This window comes from Pteropus alecto, unplaced genomic scaffold, assembly GCF_000325575.1.
Source record: "Pteropus alecto unplaced genomic scaffold, ASM32557v1 scaffold313, whole genome shotgun sequence".
NCBI classification, from domain to species: Eukaryota; Metazoa; Chordata; class Mammalia; order Chiroptera; family Pteropodidae; genus Pteropus; species Pteropus alecto.
Window position 1 is genome coordinate 1232645 of NW_006434832.1, and position 19371 is coordinate 1252015.

Genomic DNA, 19371 nt, shown 5'->3' on the forward strand with positions numbered 1-19371 from the left:
GCCGCCGACTCTGCCTTGCCTCGGTCTCCTCCCGCTCTGGCAGGTGAAGCGGCACCGGCCGTCTCCTCTGCGGCAGGTGAACCGGGTCGGCAGCCCCCTCCCCGCCGCGCCATGCCTGCGGCTCACCCCGGGCTAGCACCGGGCGCCCGCCCCCTCCCTCCAGCCCGCCCCCCCGGGGCTGGGTGCGTAGCGGCGGCGGCGAAACGCGGTTTGCGCGCCCGGGGAGCGACAGCAGAAGTTAGAGACTCGCCGAGGGGGGAGCCCGCGCCGCAGCTTCCTGCCCCCGGCCCAGCCCTCTGGCTCCCGCGGCCTGCAGCCTGACTTCCTCCCCCCACCCCGCAGCTCGCCGCCCGGCTTCTCAGACCGGGTCGCCGCGATGGGACGCCGCGCCCCGGCTCCTGCGCGCCGCTGAGCTGAGCGCTCGTGTCGCCGAGCCCCCGCCGTAGCTGCCAGCCGCTGCTCACCTCTTCCCCCAGGCCGGGAGCCTCGTCCCTTGCCCCACGGAAAGCTGGATTTCCGAGGCTGGAGGCGCCTGGCTGGTTGGGTGGGGACCACCATGGGCAACGCGGCAGGCAGCGCGGAGCAGCCCCCGGGCCCCGCAGCGCCGTCCCCCAAGCAGCCGGCGGCGCCCAAGCAGCCGATGCCCGCGGCCGGAGAGCTGGAGGAAAGGTTTAACCGGGTCCTGGTAAGTGTGACCTGCCGTGCGCAGGGCGCGGGCGGGGGGCGGCAGGGGCTCGGCACGCGTCCCCGCCCCCGGGGGCTTAGGTACCGCTTGGAGATCCCCAGCCCAGTGGCTGCCCTTCCACGGGGTGGGACTGACAGTGGCTCCTTTCAGAGTGACTTAGCACTCTCCCCCCAAAACTTTCTTCTGCAATCACCCAGTCTCCCTCCCCAAGACACCCCTGTCTCCCAGAGCGCCTGGGTCTAAAGGTCCAAGCAAAAATGTCCTCTGAGGAAGTTGGGAGCCAAGCACGCAAAGCGTTCCTGGGGCACCCCCTTCCCCACCGCGCAGGCCCAGACACCAAGCGCGGGTCTGGAGTATCATCTGTTTGTGTCTCAGGGTCAAAGATGGAAGGGGTTACATTTTAACCTCCTGGGAGCTGGAGACCAAGTTGAGGTGTTCGGTCCTGATTTGTTAGTGCCACTGGGGAGGGAGCCATCAGCTCAGGCTGAGCCTAGAGGCAGTCAGGATGTCTTTGGTGGGTGGGGGCTTCAGAACAAAGTCAGGGCACCCCAAGACCTGGTGGGAGGAAGAAGTAGGAGGAGGAAGGGCCACTTGTTCTTACTTCCCTCTCTCCACCTCAGCTCTGTCCCAGGCTCCATCCTCTAATTGCCTGGTGGTCTGTCTGCTGTTAGCTGGACACTGGTGGGTGACAGGCAGCCGAGGCTATGCTTTTTCCCAGAGGCACTTCCAGGTCTGAGTGTGGGGGCCGAGGGAGGTGCAGGCGGCAGAGCAATGCCGGCTGGTGGATGTGCTCAATTCTTATTCCACCTCCTTGATATCATTTCCTCTCCACTGACGGGTCATTAGGCGATACTTGCCAGAGCCTCTGCATGGCCCCTCCTAACAGTTCCTGGAAATCTTGGCTGCTGCCCCCTCCCAGGAGAAAGGATAGGAGGGGTTTGGAGGAGCTATGGGGTGGGGTCTGGTCTAGGCTTGTGAAGGCGCCTTGCTTGATTCGGGGAGTGGGAGGGACTCTGAGAGACTCCTCACATCAGACTAGGCCCTGATTATTTCACCCCTTCACCTGCTCCCCCTTTTCCAAACCCGTGGCCTGGCAAGGCTGAGCTGAGCAGATGGGGAGGGGGAAGAATGAGGAGAGACAGTCTCTGGGGGGCCATCTGGATCACCTGAGTTGGTGGTGGATCCCAGACCTTTGCCAGCCTGACTGGGGGGACCTGGGTCTGTCTTTCCCCCTAAGTGTGTGTCTATAGATGGGGGTGGGACAGGCTCTCAGGGTGGTGTCCAGACCCCAGTCCCTTCTCTATTATACACACTAATGAGGAGGAGCCCTGTGAATAATTCAGACCAGTGGAACATCCAGAAGTCAGATGGTGAGGTTCTGATGCATGTGTAGGACTTGATTGCTCTGCTGGTGTTTTGGTCTTTGCTCTGATTGGCTGAGTCTGACACTAAATGCCATTAGGAGTCCCTGAGTACCAGGGTGTAGAGGGTGGAGGATCTGAGATGGGTCTTAGAGGATGTCCTGATGGGGAAAGGAGTGGTGGCTGGGTAGAAATCTAGGGCAGCAGCACCCATTAGGGTTCAGCACCACCCAGCACCCAGGAGCCCCAGTGTGTTTATACCTCAACTTCTTCCTAGGGAAGGATCAGCCTGTCCCTTGTCTTATGTAGGCAGAACGTGCTTAACCCAAGGTCACTTGGCTAAGAACCAACATGAGCATGAGCTCCACCCTGGGGTGATAGCCTTGGTCCCTGCTTGAGGCTGCCCAGGGCTAAAGATTTGGCTAAACCCACAGGCCTGGCAATGGGTACTTCAGGGTGCCCTTCCACCTGAGCACTGCCTCTGTGGCCAGAGCCGAGTCCTGTTTTTAGTGAATATTTAAGAAGCGAAGAACCTCAGGCTGCTGAGAGTGACAGGCCACCTCCCCCAGAGACCCCTTGTCTCGAAGGGAGAAGCGCAGCCCTCTCCTTGGGATCTAGTCACTTGGCCCTAGGGCACCTCCTCCTTTTACTTAAGCTCAACCTTTTCATCCCTTGTGGTGAGTAAGATCCTGAAACTCCAAACTGCTGCTTGGCTCCTGGCTATGGGATCCGCCTCGTGGAGAAAAGAGATGAGGGAGATTGCTTTCCTTTTGCCCATGGTCAGCCTTTCTCCCATAGGAGAGTGGGTGGTGGGGCTACTTTTCCAAGGAGGCTGTGAGAGAGAGGTGTGCCCCTGCTTGAAATGGGGGTAGGAAAAAGAACAGGTTGAGCTAGGGTTTCCGGCTGCTGCCTTAGCAACAGCAGAGGAGTGACGGCCGCCCAGTGACATGGGCCTGCTGCAGTGGTGGGAAACTAGCTGGCCAGGCATTGCACTCTCATCTCTTCTATGCCGTGTCCAGGGCTGGGTGTCTTCAGCCCCTTTAGGCCTTCCCCTGCCAGAGTTAGAGTCCGGAATGGCAAGGCATTCTTTCCAGGACCGCCAGAAGTGCCATGCGCCCCTGATCTGTCTGGGCAGGGAGGAGCTTGTAACCTTGGGGCAATGAGATCAAGGAAAAGTGCCCAGAATATTGTACTTGAGACTGAGAGTGATTCTGGCATCCAAGAGGAGGCTGGACCACTTGGAGAAGAATTTGCCTAATGAGGCCTAGCACCCTGGGGTGCCCTTAGCATGTGCTCAGGGTCTTGGGCACTTGGCCAGGCTGTGTGGGGAGGTCAGGACAATCCCAATTAGAGTGTAGACTCTGAGATCCTGCTTTTAGCTGGCCCCCTTCCCTGCTGGGGCTAGTGGTGAAGAGCAGAGGTGGATGTCTCCATTCTGTTGTCCTGTGACTGGGTGAGCCACTACCTCCTTGACCAGCTCCCTCCTCTGGGGCGAGGCAGATGAAGTTTGGGGGCATGTAAATGTGGGGTTTCTCAGGCCCTGTGCCTCCCATCTCTGGAGGGTCTAACATAGAGAATCCCAATGGAGTTGTGGCCATTTGGTCGGATATTGGGCTGGGCAGAGACTGTGGGGTGACATTCCCAGGAGGCAGAGCTGGCACATGCTGACCTTGGAACCCAAGGATGTGGTAGGCATGATTCACAGTGACATCTGGGGCCAGATGGCAAAGAGCTGGGTGAGATGGGCAGGAGCAGGTGGGGCTGCTCTTGGGGCTACCTCTGCATTTTCCTCAGAAACATGGAGTCTTAGAAGGTGTCTCAGGCCTCCTGCCTCTGAGAGAGACAGTATACTCATAGAAAATGCAGAGTAGCTTCTTGGGCTTTGGGGTCATGAACCTTGGGGGTTGAGTCTTGTCTTTGCCACTTGCTACCTCTGTGACGAACAAATTACCTACCCTCTCTGAGCTTCAGTTTTCCTCATGTATAAAAGAATAATAGTGGTATATATTGGCCTCCTAGGACTAGTGAAGGGATTAAACAAACAGAGTCAAGGGGATTAAACAGAGTGCTTAGCATGATGCCTGACACAGCAAGTGCTCAGTTAACACTCCGCTGTGAGGAGGGGGGTGATGGTAAAGCCGATCTGGTTCTCTCCATCTGGGAGCCCTTCTAGGTGAAGGAGGCCAGACCCTGCCTCTCCCCTCCCCCATTCCTATTACCAAGACCAACCAAAGTCGCTATCTTTAGCCATCCTGGGGCAGGTTGCCCTCCTTGCCATCGTGCAGGTCAGCAACAGTGGGGCCTAGACTGAAAACTGTCTGGTAGCCGGAAACCACGAGAGGAGGGCCCACCTCTCTTGGAGGGTGGGGCAGTGGTGGTGGTAACGGTAGCTGTGTGCACATGGGGAGGGGGTGGGGAGGCCTCCACTTCCCCCTGAGAGAGGGTGTGCTTGTGGGGGGGGGTTCCCCAGTGAGTAAGAGCTCAGTGTGGGCAACAACAGGAAGCGTAGGGTGCTGGGTGACAGGAAATGGGGCTGGCTGTTTCTGGTTCCTCAGATGGGGTACTGGAGCCAGGCTGTCTGCAGAAGACCCTGGGGGGCCAGGATCCACATTTCTCATCGTCCTCAGTGCTCCTTCTTCCAAGGAAATTGAGTCTTCTTAGCAGCTTGCCAGCCAGGTCACTCTCTGTGCCTCCGTTTCCCATTTGTGAAACAGGGGTTGTGATAGTATCTGCTATGTAGGGTTACTTTTGAGGTTTAAATGAGATTTGAGTGGGACGTAAAGCACTTAGAATGGCACCTAGCACAGACTGCTTTGGGAGTCTTTATTGTTGTTGTTGTTGGTCTCCTACCAGCCTGGCTTTTATGGGCAGTGCCTGCTGGCCTGGCTCTCACCCTTCTTGGCCCTGTCCCCTGCTGTTGGAACCCTTGAACCCTGATGGGAGATGTTGGTTTTTTGGGGTTCTTGGGCCTAGGTTACCCAACAGTCCTCCTTTAAGCCTGGCATTGCTTATAAGAGCCCCAGAAAATCTATTTTTTTAAGTGAATAAAATTGATTGCTTTTGGAGATGCTCTAAGAACTCTAAAACCAAAATTGAGACCAGAAAGAGGTGGGTGGGGGGAGATGGCTCAGGAAGTAGGGGCTGGGGACAGGGCCACTTCTAGGCTCATCAGGCTGTTGAAATGAATCCACGACTGGGGTCGGTGCCCAAGTTCAAGGGCATCCTGGGACTTGAAAGGCTAGGCCGCATGAGGAGGGGTGGGCAGGTGAGTTAGGACTGAAAGTGAAACTGGAGGGTGTGGCTTCGTCCAGATATAGACAGAACCCCTTTAGTCTCCAGGGATACCTCCCCGCCGACGTCAGCACTGGGGTGGGGGTGGGGGGTTGCTATAAGCCAGCAAGGGGCAGGTCTTTTGTGAGCAAGGCTGGAGGCTCCTTTGGCACTCTGGGAAGGAGGAGACTGATTTCCACACATTTTGATAGAAAGATTAGGAAGTCAGCTCCTTTTCTTGGCTACACCCTGGAAGAGGAATCCTATCTCTCTCTTCTTCTGATCCAAAGCATTAAGGGCAACAGAGAAAGGGGCTGGAGAGTCAGTTCATTTCTGGCTGAGCTTTGGAGACAGGTCTCTTTGATCTGGATGTTTTCACTCACTTCCGCTCACCACAAGATCCCTCACTTTGGGCTCATCGGTGGACCACCTCCCCCCTGCCCAATCTGTGAAATGCCTCTTCATTGTGCATCACCAAAGAGTATCATCACATCAGAACACAGCTTCTTATGGGGTATTCCCAGGAGCTCTGTGAGTCTGAGGCAGGAGGGAAGTGTGCCCATTTTATGGAGGAAGAAACTGAGGCTCAGAGAACAAAGAAGGAATTAGGCTGATGGGCCTAGAGCCAGGTCTCCTGAATCTAGCTCGGTTTCCCCTGAGTCACAGCTGCCCCTTCCCTTTTACCATGGGCAGGTGTCCTCCCCGCCCACACCTGAACTTCCCTGTCCTTTCCCATCCCATTTGAGCTCTGTCAGACAACCTTCTACTTGTCTCTCAGCGCTCAACCCCATAAAGCTGCCTCCTTGCTGAGGGCCCTGGGCCTGGGGTTCTGCTCCTGTTTTTCAGGATGGCCTCACCCCACACCAAGTGAGTGGCATCTGCTGGCCCCTCTCCCACTCCCTAGGGTGCCCGTCTCCACGGTGGGCACAGCCGAGGAACAGCTGCTAATTAGCGCTCAGCACTGTCACAGCTATTTCTGATTTCCGAGCCTAAATTTAGCTCGTCTGGCAGGCTGGCAAGTGGGCCTGAGGGCCTGAGGAGGCCCAGGTGGGGAAGGGGTAAAGAGGCGTCCTGTCCTCCACCACCATTGGGACAGGTGTGCCAGCCCCAGCAGAGGCCTCCCCCTCCCCACTGATAACCATGGGCCGTTCTGGGGGAGTTCTGGGCTCTGGTTCAGTCAGCTTCAGGCTCGAAGCCTGCCCAGCTCCCTTCTAACTGGCTTCATAACCTCGAGCAGGTCACTAATCTCTGCTTGCATCTGTAAGATGGGAATAATCACAGTGCCAGGGATGGCGGTGAGGGTGGAAGGGGGTCATATGAGTGCAGGGCTCAGAGCAGTACCCAGCACTGTGAGCATTCAGGAAAAGCTGGCTCCCATAATTGGTGGGGTCATTATTATGATTAGTTGCTGCCTCTAGAAGTGCCACTGAGGCCATTCCAGGAACCAGACTGGTCTCCGGGGTGGCCGAGGGCTGGGAAAGACTCATGTCGGGAAGCAGCTGTCCCCTCTAAGGCTCAAATGCTGGAGCTGGGCTACCTCCCTCCTTCCCCCTCGGCCCTCCCCACCACCTTGGCCCCTCCCTACTCTGGATCTCTGTGGGGTGGCAATGGACCAGGAGAGGAGAGAGGAGAGAGAGAGAGAGACAGACAGACAGAGGTCTCTGTGGGGTGGGGATGGACCAGGAGAGGAGAGAGAAGAGAGAGAGAAAGAGAGAGAGAGAGAGAGAGAGAGAGACAGACAGAGAGACAGAGAGACAGAGAGAGACAGGGAGACATCAAGAAGGCCTCCCTGGCTCAGTATGACTCTCCTCAAGGTTCCTTCCTTGGCAACCCCTCCCAAGGTGGCAGGAACAGTTCTGGCTGTGGGCAGGTTGGGGGAGGGTGACAGATGAGACAGCAGCAGCTTCCTCAGTCAGGCTCACAACAAGAAAGGAATGACTATCCCCTTGCCCAGCCCACCTTGCAGTGGGGGGTGCTGGTGGATGGGCATTTTCACCTTTCAAGTGGGGCCCCAGCCGGAAAACTTGGGCAATGAGGGCTGAGAATACCCAACTTCCTGTTGTCTGGGGCTGACCAAAGGCAGTGATTTTTGGGGTGAGGTCTGGCCAGAGCCCCAAAACTAGGTCTAGCACCCAGAGAGGAAGCTGGATAGGTATGGCCCCCTCTCTGCTCTAGCTGTGGCCTCCTCTCGGGGCCACGTGACTGAGGATATGTAGTCTGAGCCACCAGAGCCAGTGACAGGGACTTCCTCCCATATCACCTGCGGAGACTTGGAGCTCCTTGAGGGCAAGAACTGTCTTTTGGGGTCTGACACACAGTAGACCCTCAATAAACCTGGGGTTTACTTAACTGAGGTGAACTGGCATTGTCTTCTGGGTCTATCAGAGAGGCATGCCAAGTCTTGGGGGGTCCAGGGAATCCCTAGTGCTGGCAACACCTGGTGATTCCACAGTCCCAGGTGGGACCCTATGCCTGCCCTGTGGGGGAGAAACTTGACAGGGTTGCCACACCCATGTCATCTGTGGCTGGGGGAGGACCCAGGCAGAGCAATGCTGACGTTTCTTAGCTTCTGAGGGGAGTCCCAGCCTGGGCCACCAGCACCACAGACCCAGCGTGCTGGTTGCTCTCATCTTGTGGCTGGGTGACCTTCTTCTGGAATCTCCCTCTTCTGGCCTCCACGGCCATGATGCACCTGCTTGGAACTCCCTGCCCTCTGACCTCAGCTCCCTTCTTCCAGAAATGATGAAGTGAGAGCGGGCTGGAGAGGGGTGGGAAAGAAGGCTGCTGTCTGCCATCCTTGCAAGAGGTTTTGTGTTGTTCTCAAGACACTAGTGACCTGGGCTGGGACTGCACACATGTGGTGACTGGTGGCACATGGGAACAGGGCACAGTCCACTCCTGGCCACACTTAAGCCTGGCTGCAGATGGCTCTCCTGTTGCTTTCCCACCCAAATGGGACAAGAGATGATACCCACTTATCACACGTGAGAAATGAGCCCAGAGGTGCCTGAGGTCTCAGGAAGTTAGGCTGAGAACCCACACTCCGCCTGCATGTCAGCTGTGCCAGGGAAGGTGGTGCGTGTGAGTGTTGGAGGGAGGCAGAGCCCTGGCCCTGGAGTCGGGCAGACTCAGGTTCAAATCCCAGTGTCATTTTCTAGCTGTTGGGCATGGTGCTCTACCTCTGGGCCTCAGTTTTCTCATTGGCTAATGCTACTTATCTCCCAAGGTGAGGGTAACAGGGACTCATGTATGACATACCTACTAGCGAGCTGGCCTCTAGTGTGTTCCCTGAAAATGCCCACGTCCCCCCACCCCACTTTGGGGCCCCAGGCTAAGGGTCTTTACTTTGTCTTCTTCCTCCACAGAACTGCATGAACTTGCCCCCAGACAAGGTCCAGCTGCTGAGCCAGTATGACAATGAGAAGAAGTGGGAGCTCATCTGTGACCAGGTGGGTACCAGGCCCCTCCAGGGTGGGGTTGGCACGAGAGGGGGCACCGCCATGCTGCCCATAGGACCAAGACTCTGTGCGGAGACCAGTATAGCATCTGGGGAGAGTGCTGGGGGTGTCTGCAGCGCTCCGAGTTCCCCTCTCTTGGACATGGCCTCCTTGGGGACCTTATGAGTCATGAGCAGCGCTGAGTGTGCCCTTTGAAGAGGTGGCAGAGGCTAGTCCAGGCACTGGCTAGTGCAGCTTGGACCGTGTCACCATCTTCCTGCAAACAGGCACTGGCTAGTGCAGCTTGGACCGGTTCACCATCTTCCGGCTGAGCTTCCGCCTCAGATATGGGGGTAGGGGCTCTGTTGACCCTCCACCTCTGGGCTGGGGAAGAGACGGGGCAACCCCAGGGTTGGAGGTGGGGAGGAAGGGGCAGTATCCTTGTCCTGGTTTAATTTTAGGTCTAGAGGAGCTGTGGTCAACCAAGCAGCTCCCCAGCCAGTTCCCAAGTGCTGGAGCAGGGACTAGAACCCCCATCTCCCAGTGCTCAGTCAGCGCCTGGGCTTGCCCAAACCTTCACGGCTCATGCGCTGCCCCCGCCCCTGCAGTATCCAGGGCTGCTGTCCATGGTAGCAGGAGGACCCCTCCTACTGCTGGGGTGGGGCGGGGCCTGGCTGTGGCAGTGATTCAGTGAGGGAGGCTGGCCTGCGGCGGTGGAGGCTGGGGGTGGGGAGTGGGGAGCAGGAGTCTCCCCTGGGAGCCAGGGCTAGGCCTTCTGCTGTTGTTAATGGACCAGAATGGGAGGAGCTGGCAGGGCAGGAGTCTAGGTTGCGGGGGGAGAGCTGTGCTGTGGGGAGAGGGTGGGGAGGTGCCGCCAGAGGCTTCGGAGCTGTGGATGGGGTCCCTGCTACTCGGCCTGGCATTTCAGGTTAGGGCTCAAAGGCCAGGGAGAGAGGGGGAGTTTGAGGGCCGAATATATCTGAGGGGTCTGAGTTGGGAAAGATGGGAGCTTCTCTGGGTAGGGGGCCTCAGATGTGGCCCCCACCTCTTCGTGTGAGTGGCTCCTGGAGCCCTGGGTCGGCAGGGGAGTTAGGAGCACAGGAGATGAGCACACACACAGGTACTTACCATTTCAGGTGAGTGGACAGCTGAGGCGGGGTCCTGGGGAAGGGGCCTTCGGCCTGCAGAGGACGGAGCCCCTTACAAGGCCCCTTCAGAATATTCTTCCTCCCAGTCCTCCAGCTGTGGGCCGGGTGTCTGCGGAATTGGGCAGGGCTTGGAGAGTGCCACCTACTGGCAGGTCTGAGTCTCTCCCTCCCCCAGGGTGGGGTGTATGGCAGGACCCACCCCTTCATACTTCACCCCATAGCTGTGGTAGGGCTGTGGCCTGTGAGGCCACAGTGGGAAAGGAAAGCTAGGCCCAGGGTTGGGGTCTCAAAGTGGCCTGGTAGATTGTTTGGGTTATGCCTTTGGTATTTCACAGGGGTCTTAAGTAGCCTGAAGCCTCAGGTCAGAGCTGAGAATGGGGCACTGGGGCAAGGGCTGGTCGTTTGCCCTGGCTGGTTCCCTTCACACCTCATTCCATCTCCCTAGGAGCGGTTTCAAGTCAAGAACCCCCCCGCAGCCTATATCCAGAAGCTGAAGAGTTACCTGGAAACCGGTGGGGTCAGCCGAAAGGTAGCAGCGGATTGGATGTCCAACCTGGGGGTACACGCCTCCCCCTTTTTCTCTGTCCCTTTTACCCTGTATCTTCTAAGCTCTGGGCAACTGGAATAACTGTATATGTAAACTTTCCTGTTGGCTTGTGTGGTGCACTGCACATATGAGTTTGTGTCCGGGAAAGGTACTTCCAGTAGGTTCCTCTGCATATCCTGTATGTTCTTACACAGGCACACTTGTGTGCACTTGTACAGGTGTGTGCGCCCCGTGTGTCTGTGCATGGATGTGCGTGTGTGTGCTTTTGTGTCCACGTATGGATGTGTGTGTACTCTTGAGTCCACATACAGGATGCGTGTGTGTATACCCCATGTGTCCGTCATGTGGCTATGCATGTGTACCTGGAGTGTTCATGTTTGAATGTGCATGAACTCTGTGTCCCCAGGTACGGGTTTGTGTGTGTGAGTGTGCGTGTGCTGTATGTCTTTGCATGGAGGTATGTGTGTGTCTGGGCGAATACGCCTAACCTGAGAATGCTTATTCCGTTGGGCAGGTGTGTGGAAGTGGTGAGGGAGGCCAAGCGTGAAAGGCCAGTTATGGGAGGGGGGCTGGCTGCTGCCTCAGGGCTTAGTGGGTGGGCCTGTGGGAGGCCGGAATCCACCCACCAGACTCCTCTGTTCTTGGCCCCCAGTTTAAGAGGAGAGTTCAGGAGTCCACTCAAGTGCTGCGAGAGCTGGAGATCTCCCTGAGGACAAACCACATTGGGTGAGCGAGGACTCGGATTTCCCTCTGGGGGGCATGGGAGAGCTCTGCCTCCAGGCAGCCCCTGGGGCCTCCTCTTTTTACTCCCCTTCCCAACCCCGCTCCTGGCACAAGGCTCCCACAGTGCGGGTGTCCAGGACAGGTTCCCTGCCTGCTCTCCTACCCATGCTCTGCCCACCCCTTTGAGACATGGCTGGGCCATGAGTCTTGCCTGAGCCTCCTGACATCCCTGAACATCACTGGGTCTTCTGAGGCTGCGACTGCTTGGTGTCTTCCTGGGAGAAGGGCACCCCAGGGGCCCTGGCCATGCCTGTTCTGTGTGCCCAGTGCGGGCAGGACCTCCTCCCTGGCTGGAACTCAGGGAGTGCTGTGCCCCGCAGGTGGGTGCAGGAGTTCCTCAACGAGGAGAACCGCGGCCTGGATGTGCTCCTTGAGTACCTGGCCTTTGCCCAGTGCTCTGTCACGTAAGCTGCCTGCCCCTGCCCTCGCGCCTCTCCTCCGACTCTTGGTCCATGCCTTCTTCCTTGTACCTCACCCTCTCCTCTGGTCACTTCCAAGTAGTCCAGCCCAAACCCACCCTGGAATCCGCACTTGGCTCCTAGCGAAGCCTCTTCCTGAAGGCCACAGACAGGGAGGGATGTGTCTTGGGATAGCCAGCTGGGACCTGGATGGCTTACTCTTCTTTTCCACCATTCCCTCTCCCCCTACTATGCTCAGCACAGTGCCAAGAGCACAGCCCCTTCTTCCTGCTCCCTAGTCTTTCCTGCAGAATCGTCGCTCCCCTCAATTTCCCCACCCCTCTCTTAAGTGCCCCTGCAGTGTTGGCCTGCAACCCCACTCTGACCCCCAAGGTATGACATGGAGAGCACAGACAATGGGGCCCCCAGCTCAGACAAGAACAAGCCCCTGGAGCAATCAGTGGAAGATCTCAGCAAGGGCCCGCCCTCATCCTTGCCACCACAGCCCAAGAGTCGCCACCTGACCATCAAGTATGTGGCCCCATGGTGGGGCAATGGGGAGAATGGAGAATTCGCTCTTAGACCACTGCACCCAGCCTGCCCCACCCCGGGACCTCGGGGATGGTGGGAGGGGTAGTCTAGCATTGGGGATCAGAGTAAGGGCTTCAAACAGGGCTCAGGACATGGGTATTTTAATAAGCCTTCAGGGGTGGACACCTTGAAGGTGGAATCTGGGTGGCTCTGGAATAAGGATGGGTTTCTAGGTCAGTGGGACCCCTCTTATTCCCATCTAACCCTCTTATTTTCTTACATGCGGCCTCCAGGTGCCCCCCTTCTCCCCGGTATGTAGCTACCTGGGGGCAGGTGCATGCCTGGTGTCTCATGGGTGATGGTGGGATTGGGTGAGGTATTCAACTGATGCCCCTGGGTTCAGCTGCTGTGGATAGGTCACCCCACCCTAACTTAGGGCATCCTGCTGGGAGTGGGAACAAGGAAGGAGATGGCCCTAGAGCCGCATGTGGATGCCCAGCTTCCTTTCTTCCTACTTTGGGTCTAGGGGACTAACTTCATATTAAGCCCCAAACTCTCACAATATGTTTCTTTGTTCATTCATTCATTGAACTAACATGTTTTAGCTTTTACTGTGTATCAAGCATGGTGACAGTGTTCAGGAGACAGATTAACCTGCCTTTGGAAGCCCTTAGTCTCGTAGGGAACAATGTGTGACAGGCTTTCATGGAAGTGTGACTGGGAGCTCTGAGAAGGGAGGTAGCCAATGCCTGAGGCATCAGGAAGGCTTCCCAGAAGAGAAAGCACTGGAACGATGTGTTGTGATGGATGTGGGCTTTACAAGCAATGATGGAGACAGGGAAGGGCATTTCAGGCAGAAGGAACAGCGTGAGCCAAGACTCAGGGGCATAGTTGAGCATAGATGAGAGAAGGGAGATGTGACAGTCAGAGGGAGGAGGGGGTTCTTCACAGTGTAGTTGGAAATGTGATAGAATTGTCAAGAGAACCCGAGGTGGAAGTCACAATGGGTAGTTCTGCAATGATGGAAAAAATCACATTTTAAAGCAATGAGTTATCAGGCACACTCATACAGCACTTACTATGTTCCAGGCAGTGTTCTGAGCTCATTTCACAGTCCCAACAACCCTATCGGGGAAGTTACTGTTATTATCATTCCTGTTGTACAAATGAGGAAACAGGCACAGGGAGATTAAGTAATCTGCCTGGGTAAGTAATGAGCTGGGATTTGAAGCAAGGCAGTCTGAATTTGGAGCTGGCCCCTCAAGATGGAACCTGAGCCCATGTGGCCGTGAGCGCAACCTTGTGGAGTGCGGTTCCACGGCTGTTTCCAAGCTTTGGAGGTCTTTTCTCTCTATAGGCTCTCCACGCCCACAGCACAGGAACCCTTCTTAATGCCAAATTGCTGTTAAGGGTATTTGTTTTCCTGATTCTTGTCCTCACATCCTCCCCAGCATATCAGGCCCCAGGCCTAGGGACCGAGGAGGTCTTCCTACCCTCAGCTGGCTTCTTTGGTTGGTTAGATGTGCCCCCCTCCCCCACCTTAGCCCAGAGGCCATCTGAGTGGTTGAGGGAATGGAAAGCTGGGTTTGGGACTCTGACCCCTTCTGCCTCCTCCTCACTCCACACAGGCTGACCCCAGGCCACAGCAGGAAGACCCTGAGGAATTCTCGCATCGTCAGCCAGAAGGACGATGTCCACGTCTGTATCATGTGCTTGCGTGCCATCATGAACTACCAGGTCGGTCAGCCAGGCTGTCCCCACTGGGGTCTGCCTAAGCTTCTAAGGCTCTGGGACCAACTGTGCCCCTAGCCCATCCCCACTGGAGAGCCCTGGGGGTCTGGGAATCAGAGCCTTGAGGCTGACAGTCCTGAGGGGAAGCCCAGATTTCTGACCCAACTCCTGGGCTGTGGACCGTTACAGGTCTGTGGCCCCTTAGGAACAGGGCTGCACAGCAGGAGATGAGCGGTGAGAGAGCAAGCGAAGCTTCATCTGCATTTGCAGCCGCTCCCCAGCGCTAGCATCACCGCCTCAGCTCCACCTCAGATCGCCAGGCATTAGATTCTCATAGGAGCACTGGTCCCTGGTGCCGAAAAGGTTGGGGGCCACTGCCCTAGAGTACCCACACATAACTGGGAGTGTTGGTACGCCTCATGTGGGGCCTTAGGCACACTCACCAAGAAAGGCTGGACACCAGGCCCACAGAGAGACCAGCTCTGGGTTATCTCATTTGGAGGAGTGATTGATGAAGTCGGTTCTCCCTCACTTAGCTGGCCTTTGAGGACTCACTGTGTCGCCGCTCCCCAGCGCTAGCATCACTGCCTCAGCTCCACCTCAGATCGCCAGGCATTAGATTCTCATAGGAGCACTGGTCCCTGGTGCCGAAAAGGTTGGGGGCCACTGCCCTAGAGTACCCACACATAACTGGGAGTGTTGGTACGCCTCATGTGGGGCCTTAGGCACACTCACCAAGAAAGGCTGGACACCAGGCCCACAGAGAGACCAGCTCTGGGTTATCTCATTTGGAGGAGTGATTGATGAAGTCGGTTCTCCCTCACTTAGCTGGCCTTTGAGGACTCACTGTGTCCAAGGTGCCGAGGGCTGACACTGTCTTTTAAATAGACAAAGGAATTTAAAAAGAAGGATCAGGCTTTGGCTGTTGCAGAAGAGGTTTTGAGTGGATATAAATAACTTCCTAAGCTTGAGGACAGTTAGAGACTAGAATGACATGACACAGGCAATGCTGGAGGTGCTGGGCAGGAGGGTGCTAGCAGCCCTGGGGGTCTGCCAGGAAGAGCTGACCACTTCCCTCTCCCTAGTCCGGCTTCAGCCTTGTCATGAACCACCCAGCCTGTGTCAATGAGATTGCTCTGAGCCTCAACAACAAGAACCCCAGGTGAGATCCAGGCCCCTAATCTTTCTCCATATCTAGATTCTCCTGCTACTTAATCCTTTACCTACTCTGTCCCCCAGTTCTCAGAACTACTTCTCAGGCTCAGTCCACCTGACCAGCAGTTTCCCCGATCTCCACAAGCCAGGGCCCTTGCTGTGGAGACTGCCTATTATCAAGGGACAACCTGTCCCTTCTCTCCCCAGAACCAAGGCTCTGGTGCTAGAGCTGCTGGCAGCTGTGTGCCTGGTGCGGGGAGGACATGACATCATCCTTGCAGCCTTTGACAACTTCAAGGAGGTACTGGAGGCCCCCGAAGATGTACTTGCCCTCTAGTGTCGCTTAGAGCCCTGATGCTGGCCTCAACTGGAGGCAGCTGGGGACAGTGGGTGGGCATTTGGGGAACACAGAGCGGGGACAATCTGGGATGGGGAAGCTCTGAAGGGTAGGTGTAGAGTCACATGGGGGCACTGCCTGGGGAGACAGGGATGACTGAACCTCCAACCCTCAGCCTTGCCAGATCCAAACTGGACTTGATCCACACACCTTAGGGTTGCTGAGTCTGGTTAACCAGCTCACGAGAAGTAAATGCTTGAGAATATGATGCAGAAGGCAGTATATGGTCATTCGTTCCTTTAATGAATATTTAGTGAGCATCTACTATGTGTCAGGCACTTGGGATATGTCAGCGAACAAAAGAAATAAGTCAGGGAAAGACAGATAATAAACAACATAATAAGTAAGCAAATTACATACTGTGTTAGAAAATGCTAAATGCTATGGGGAAAAATTAAAGGATGCTATGGGGGTGGAGTAGGAGCTGGTTGCAGGATGGTCAGGGAAGCCTCAGTGAGAAGGTAAGATTTGAGCAAAGTTGTGAGAGAAGTGAGGGACTTGGCATGGTGGCTGTCTCAAGTAAGAGCACACCAGATAGATGGGTCAGCAAGTGCAAAGGCCCTGAGGTGGTAATGTGCCAGGATGCCATTATGGCCAGAGGGGAGTAAGTGAAGGGGAGGGCTGTTAGAGATCGAGAGAGAGTGGAGGTTTTGAGCAGGAAAGTCACATGGCCTGACTTAGATTTAACTTGAGAGGAGCCTATAGAGGCACAAGGGTGGCAGCTGTAGGATGGCTTAGGAGATATGTCATGGGGGCCTCAGTGACAGCCATTCCCCCCACGCAGGTGTGTGGGGAGCAGCACCGCTTTGAAAAGCTGATGGAATATTTCCGGAATGAGGACAGCAACATCGACTTTATGGTGAGCTCAGGAGCCCAGCCTGGGCTGGCCACTCTCAGATGTAAGGTGCAGCCAGGGGCTTGGGTTTCTGTCTCTGCTAAGTATGAGGACTGAGTGTCTTGGTGAGAGAGGGGTGGATGTCAGATAGGGGGAGGCTAGAGGGAGGGGACATGGGGGAGAAATATGGGCAAGGACAAAGCTGAGTAAATGGAGTGAGAAGTGTGTGGAGGGAGACAGACTTGGAAGTAAATGGGGAGCAGAAGGCACTGAGAACCTTCCACCCAGAGGATTATAGACCTGCTCATGTCCCCTGCCTCCCAGGTGGCCTGCATGCAATTCATCAACATCGTGGTGCACTCAGTGGAGAACATGAACTTCCGTGTCTTTCTGCAATATGAGTTCACCCACCTGGGCCTGGATCTGTACTTGGAGGTGAGCCCTGCACTCCCTCCCAGACTTAAACATTTGCCCGCTGCAGAGGATGACTCAATGGTTAACAGCACGGGTATTAGGGTCAGGTAGACCAGGGTTCAAATCCTGACTTTGCCACTTCCTAGGCCATGTGACTTTGGATAGGTCTCTTATCTCTGAGTCTCAGTCTTCCCACCTATAAAATAGGAAAATCATAGAGATAGTTATGACTCTAAATAGGACAGTGTCTGTCACATAATAGGCACTCAGCCAATGGAGCTATTGCTGCAGGGCCTAGAACAGGCTCTAGGTGGCCCTGGGTTTGGCTCTGGGAGCACGTAATGGCAAGTGCAGAGAAACTGGACCAAAGTTAGAGCTGGCTCATCCTGGGTGGGTCCAGGTCATGGAGGAGTTCCTTGCCCTGGGGAAGGTGGACAGAGGGGCTTGGTGCTTCCTGAGCAGAGGAGCTGTGGCCTTCTTGCCTCATTCCTTTGGGAGGCTTCCTGATGGAGCAGGGCCTTTGAGATTGGATTTATGAAAGGCAGGATTAACAAAAGATGAAAAGCAGGCTGGGGCAATATATCTATACTATGAAATATCATTCAGCCATAAAAAAGGAATGAAATACTGACACATGCTACACATAGATGAGCTATGAAAGCATTATAAGTAAAAGAAGCCAGACCAAAAACCAATAAACAAAAAAACCCCTATAGTCGGATGATTCTTTTATATAAAATGTCCAGAAACGGTAAGTCCATAGAGACAGAAAGTGGATTGGTGGTTGCCAGGGACTGGGGGAGGAGAGAATGGGGAGCGACTGCTAACGGGGATAGGGTTTCTTTTTGGCGTGATAAAAATGTTCTGCAATTAGTAGTAACAATGGTTGCACAACCCTGTTACTATTGTATGGTTTGTATACTACAAACTACTGAATTGTAGTTTAAAATAGTGAATTATGGTATGTGAAATATCTCAATAAAAAATAAAGAAAAAAAAAAAAGCAGGCTAGGGCTCAGGCCCCTTCCTCTGGGCTCTGGGGTGATGGGGGGTATTGCAAAGCTCCCTGACAGCAGGCCTCACCCATCCTTCTATCTGGGGGACAGACGCTTCGGCTCACGGAGAGTGACAAGCTGCAGGTGCAGATCCAGGCATACCTGGACAATGTTTTTGATGTGGGTGCACTGCTGGAGGACACTGAGACCAAGAATGCTGTGCTGGAGCACATGGAGGAGCTGCAGGAGCAGGTGACCCTGGTGAGAGCTGCTCCTGAACTTGGCCCAGTACATAGTAGGCCCACAGGGCCCCACACTGACATCAGGCACTGGGCCTCAAATACTGGCTATAGGTGTGAATTGGGGGTGGCTATCTGCCTGGCTCATGCGTTTGACCAGAATCCAGATTCTGAATCTCCTGAATCCTCTGGGTGTTTTTCTCAGTGAGTGTTCACTGAGCTCCTACGCTGTGCTGGACCTCTGAGGAAGGCAGGCCCCCTTCTCTGGCGGTGCTTAGACCCTAGGCCCTGACTTGGGTGGAACCAGGAGCCTGAGGCCCCTCCCAGCTCAGCTTCCTCTTCACCTACTTCCCCCATCAGTAGTGCCTTGGATTCCCCGCCTGAGAAAACTTAAGTGCCCTAAGAGCCTCACCCACTTGGGCTCAAGTGCCAGGCTCAGCCCACCCAACACCCTGGGCTAAGGACGTCAGGAAACCTCCCCCAGCCATCTAGGCAGGCATGCCTGATGCCGCCCCCTCACCGGTGGTGCCAGTGCCCAGCAGCGGGTGGGAACTCACCATGTGCTGGTGCTACAGCTGACAGATCGGCTCCGGGACGCAGAGAACGAATCCATGGCCAAGATCGCAGAGCTAGAAAAGCAGCTAAGCCAGGCCCGAAAGGAGCTGGAGACCCTGCGGGTGAGGCTGGGGACGTGGGCCGCTTGGCAGAAGCGGGCGGGGCTCCCAAGAGCAGACCAATTGGGGCTTCTAGGCTTGATACTTTTCTCCACCCCTGCAAGAGGATGGGGTTCTGTGCCAGACCTGTTGGTGAGCACTGACCCTTCCCTTGGTGCTCACAGGAGCGCTTCAGTGAGTCGACCCCCATGGGCGTCTCCAGGCGTCCCCCTGAGCTTGAGAAAGTGCCTGTCACCACCACGGTACGGCCCTCAGCCCTAGAGCTGAAGGTGGAGGAGCTGGAGGAGAAGGGGTTAATCCGAATCCTGCGAGGGCCGGGGGACGCTGTCTCCATCGAGATTCTTCCTGTCGCTGTGGCAACTCCTAGCAGCAGTGAAGCCCCGACTCAGGGGGCAGTGCCCGCCGGTTCCCCCAGCCCAGGTATGCAGGAGCTTCAAGCTGGCTGAGGTAGAGTGGGGGAACCAGGTCTGGCGGGGGCGCCAAAAGATACCACTGGCCTGGAGAATTAGGTAGGAGAGGTGGATTTGGATTGTGGGCGAGGTTCAGGTAGGTGCGGGTGGGTAGGCATCAGGCTCGGTGCCCATGCGCATGCGTAGAACGGGGAGGCGGAGATGAGACCACCCAAGCCAAGAAGTTGACACCTCCGTCTCCTCCCCCCGTTCTGGTTCTCGCTGGCTCAGATCTCCCACCTGCAGCAGAGCCGGTTCCCGGAGCAGCAGCCCCACCGCCACCACCTCCACTGCCCAGCCTCTCCTCCGAGCAGGAAGCCCC

The 19371-nt window shown here is 55.9% G+C and overlaps 1 protein-coding gene across 3 annotated transcripts in view; it reads left to right on the forward strand.

Moving 5' to 3' along the window:
• Positions 1-253: 253 nt before the first annotated feature.
• Positions 254-19371, forward strand: part of FMNL1 (formin like 1) — a 24633-nt gene continuing 5515 nt past the window's right edge. For all 3 annotated transcript variants that reach the window (XM_025045642.1, XM_025045641.1, XM_025045643.1), the window contains exons 1-15: positions 254-685; positions 8682-8765; positions 10347-10460; positions 11101-11174; positions 11552-11635; positions 12023-12160; positions 13789-13897; positions 14977-15053; positions 15254-15347; positions 16228-16302; positions 16603-16713; positions 17799-17948; positions 18502-18603; positions 18765-19020; positions 19281-19371. The exon at positions 19281-19371 is cut by the window's right edge and continues 209 nt beyond it. In XM_025045642.1, coding sequence (XP_024901410.1) covers positions 557-685; positions 8682-8765; positions 10347-10460; positions 11101-11174; positions 11552-11635; positions 12023-12160; positions 13789-13897; positions 14977-15053; positions 15254-15347; positions 16228-16302; positions 16603-16713; positions 17799-17948; positions 18502-18603; positions 18765-19020; positions 19281-19371 — 1688 coding nt within the window. In that variant the 5' untranslated portion in view covers positions 254-556. The remainder of the gene's footprint in view (positions 686-8681; positions 8766-10346; positions 10461-11100; positions 11175-11551; positions 11636-12022; positions 12161-13788; positions 13898-14976; positions 15054-15253; positions 15348-16227; positions 16303-16602; positions 16714-17798; positions 17949-18501; positions 18604-18764; positions 19021-19280) is intronic.